The sequence below is a fragment of the Merops nubicus genome, unplaced genomic scaffold (assembly GCF_000691845.1).
Source record: "Merops nubicus isolate BGI_N331 unplaced genomic scaffold, ASM69184v1 Scaffold2731, whole genome shotgun sequence".
Taxonomy (NCBI): Eukaryota; Metazoa; Chordata; class Aves; order Coraciiformes; family Meropidae; genus Merops; species Merops nubicus.
The window spans coordinates 1-2,641 of record NW_008586015.1 but is presented as its reverse complement, the minus strand read 5'-3'; the positions used below and the strand labels follow the sequence as shown (position 1 = coordinate 2,641).

The 2,641-nt window shown below is 41.4% G+C and overlaps 1 protein-coding gene across 1 annotated transcript; it reads left to right on the top strand.

The window, feature by feature from the left end:
* Positions 1–865: 865 nt before the first annotated feature.
* Positions 866–2,456, top strand: LOC103780804 (olfactory receptor 10A7-like; the record flags this gene model as incomplete). The annotated part of the gene is given in 4 exon segments (XM_008948496.1): positions 866–1,155; positions 1,157–1,269; positions 1,272–1,658; positions 2,446–2,456. Coding segments are annotated over 4 exon segments (801 nt in total), but the record flags the coding sequence as incomplete, so codon positions are not given.
* Between the last annotated feature and the right edge of the window lie 185 nt (positions 2,457–2,641).

Sequence of the window (2,641 nt, the reverse complement as noted above, 5' to 3'; positions counted from 1 at the left end):
TACCGACATTTGAACCCGGGATCACGGCAACTCAACCTCTACTGTTGAGGGTCATCCAGACACTCACTCCAATGTGGAAGATGCAGCAAATGGCGTTTATTGCGTCGTTACAAATGCTGATATATATTAAGCCACGCCCACAATGCCTCTCTTGGGCGGTCTAAGCTTTCTGTTACATTGCGAGATCTTCCGAACGCAGATCCCTGCCTAGGGCGCGCTCTGCTCACCACAACAATCTCCATCCTTGGACATCTATCTTAGAAGGCAAGAGATGGTGCTTCTGTCTTGCATGATATTTCTCACCATTAAACATGAAGTGATTCTGAAATGATTGGCTCACACTTAGATGCCTATAGACATTTAGATGCTGATTTTAACAGAGAGACATCCAGCCAAGCCAAAGTGAAATTCTCCATCACAGATGCCACTCTTACGCTAAAGTAACCTGCCCTTTGAAGGTGTTCATTTCTTTCTGCAGAAAATAAACACAGAATGGTTATGTTAAATTTATTTGTCTATCTTCTGTTCACTTAATTTAGAGATGAGTACCAGCCTCTGACTCTTAAAAAAGATCTTGTACAGGTTCCCCAGATGAGACTTATGCACTAGGATTACTGTAATATCCCATCCAAGTTTCACTCCATGTTTTAAACTCCATTTTACTTTCAACTGTAGCTACTTCTGAGATCACACGTCTGTCCTAGGCTACTAAGCCTTTGGTAGTGTGTTGTGTTTTTTCTCTTTTAGGATGGCACCTGCTGAGGAAATGAAGCCAGGGAACCAAATGATCACTACTCACTTTTTACTTTCAGTGCTTGCCTTCCATGGCAAGGTGCAGCTCCTATTTTTCATGCTGATTTCCGTCATGTTCCTGGTCATCTTGATAGGGAACTCTCTAATTTTTGTGATCACAACCACTGACCCTGTCCTACACACGCCCATGTACTACTTCCTAAAGAATCTTGCCTTGACAGAGATCTGCTATAGCCTGAGTGTTTTCCCCAAGATGCTTGTCATTCTGCTGGTGGACAGAAAAACTATTTCCTTCACAGCTTGTGCCTTGCAGCTGAGATGCGTTATTCTTTTTGTCACCTGTGAGTGTTTCCTCTTAGGTGCAATGGCTTATGACCAGCAAGTGGCAATATGTCATCCATTGTTCCACCATCATGAACAGGGACCGCTGCTTTAAGATGACTCTTGGTTCCTGGTTGTCTGGTGTTCCTGTGGCTCTGGGCTTCACCACATGGTTATTTGCCCTGCCTTTCTGTGGAGAAACACAGTCGATCATTTCTTTTGTGATGTTTCTCCGGTGTTGAAGCTGGTATGTGCAGACACAGCCTTGTTTGAACTACTGATTTTTATTGCTATTGCCATAATAGTGATGATTCCCTTTTCTCTCATAGCCGTCTCTTACCTTTGCATTGTCCATGCTGTTCTTCAGATACCCTCGGCTGTGGGCTAGAGGCGAGCCTTTTCCACCTGTGCAGGTCACCTGGTGGTAGTGACTCTTTTCTACAACACAACTGGCATCATTCACCTGCAACCCAAGTCCAGCCTCTCATACAACATGAAGAAAGTGGTTTCCCTGCCATACACAGTTGTCACTCCCATGCAGAACCCCATCATCTACAGCTTGAGGAATCAGGAAGTCAAGCAAAGCCTGAGGAGATGAATTGTCAAGTTCTTACTTTGGAAGCTGATGGCTGGTTTTTCCCCATCCAGGTGATAGGTTCCTTGTAGCTTCACAGAACATAAATGTTTCCCTAGTAAAAAAAATTAAGTGGAATTTACGAATGAAGTAAAATGTCTTTTAAAATGTTCTGTGCTATTTTAGCAATGCCTTGCTGTTAAATCCATAAAATAGCTGACATTTTTTACACAGGATATTAGAATAAATAGTTGTACCTCTGGCCTTGCAAAAATTTTCTGACCCTTGCAATACCTCCTCAATAATGAGTTAAAGAATCAAGTTAGTACATTATGCTTGGAGGGGAGAAGCTGTGTCTCCTGAAAGTGTCCTTCCTAACAAAGGAAGAGACTGGGCTCAAGTCTAGACTTGATCTGGAGTTTTTTCTTCTCAGAACAAAGATCTCTTTCTCAAACCAGCTAGTAACTTGCTCACTTGAAAACCGAGTAAACTGAAACATTGCCAGCTGGCTGCAATAACATTGTTTTAATTAATTCCTTTCTCAAGTAGGCTAAAAAGAAAGCTATAGGAGAGAAGGATTTCTTAACATATTGAACCTAATACTTTCCAGCTGATTCTTTTTCTGTCTTGCCAGATGGAATGTTCATTAAAGAAAAAGCGCCTTCTGTTTTTATTTTCCTTCTACTTATTTCAGTTTAACTTCAAAACAAATTCTAGTCTTGCTTATATCTGGCCAGCATATTCCCTTCCAATTTTTTGATTTAACACCTAATTTACATCATGGTCTCTTAGACTAGAAGTAATAAAGGTACTCTACCACACATACAAAAGGACAATTACAAAATTTATTTGTGTATTTAGTGTACATGGTGAGGTTTTGGTAGTGGGGAAAAACAGCCCAAGGAAAGTACACACTAAAGCTGGGTTATCCAGAAGGGGAATGGGGAGGGGAGGAGGGGGAAAGTGTTTTAGTTTTGTCTTTGTTTCACACCA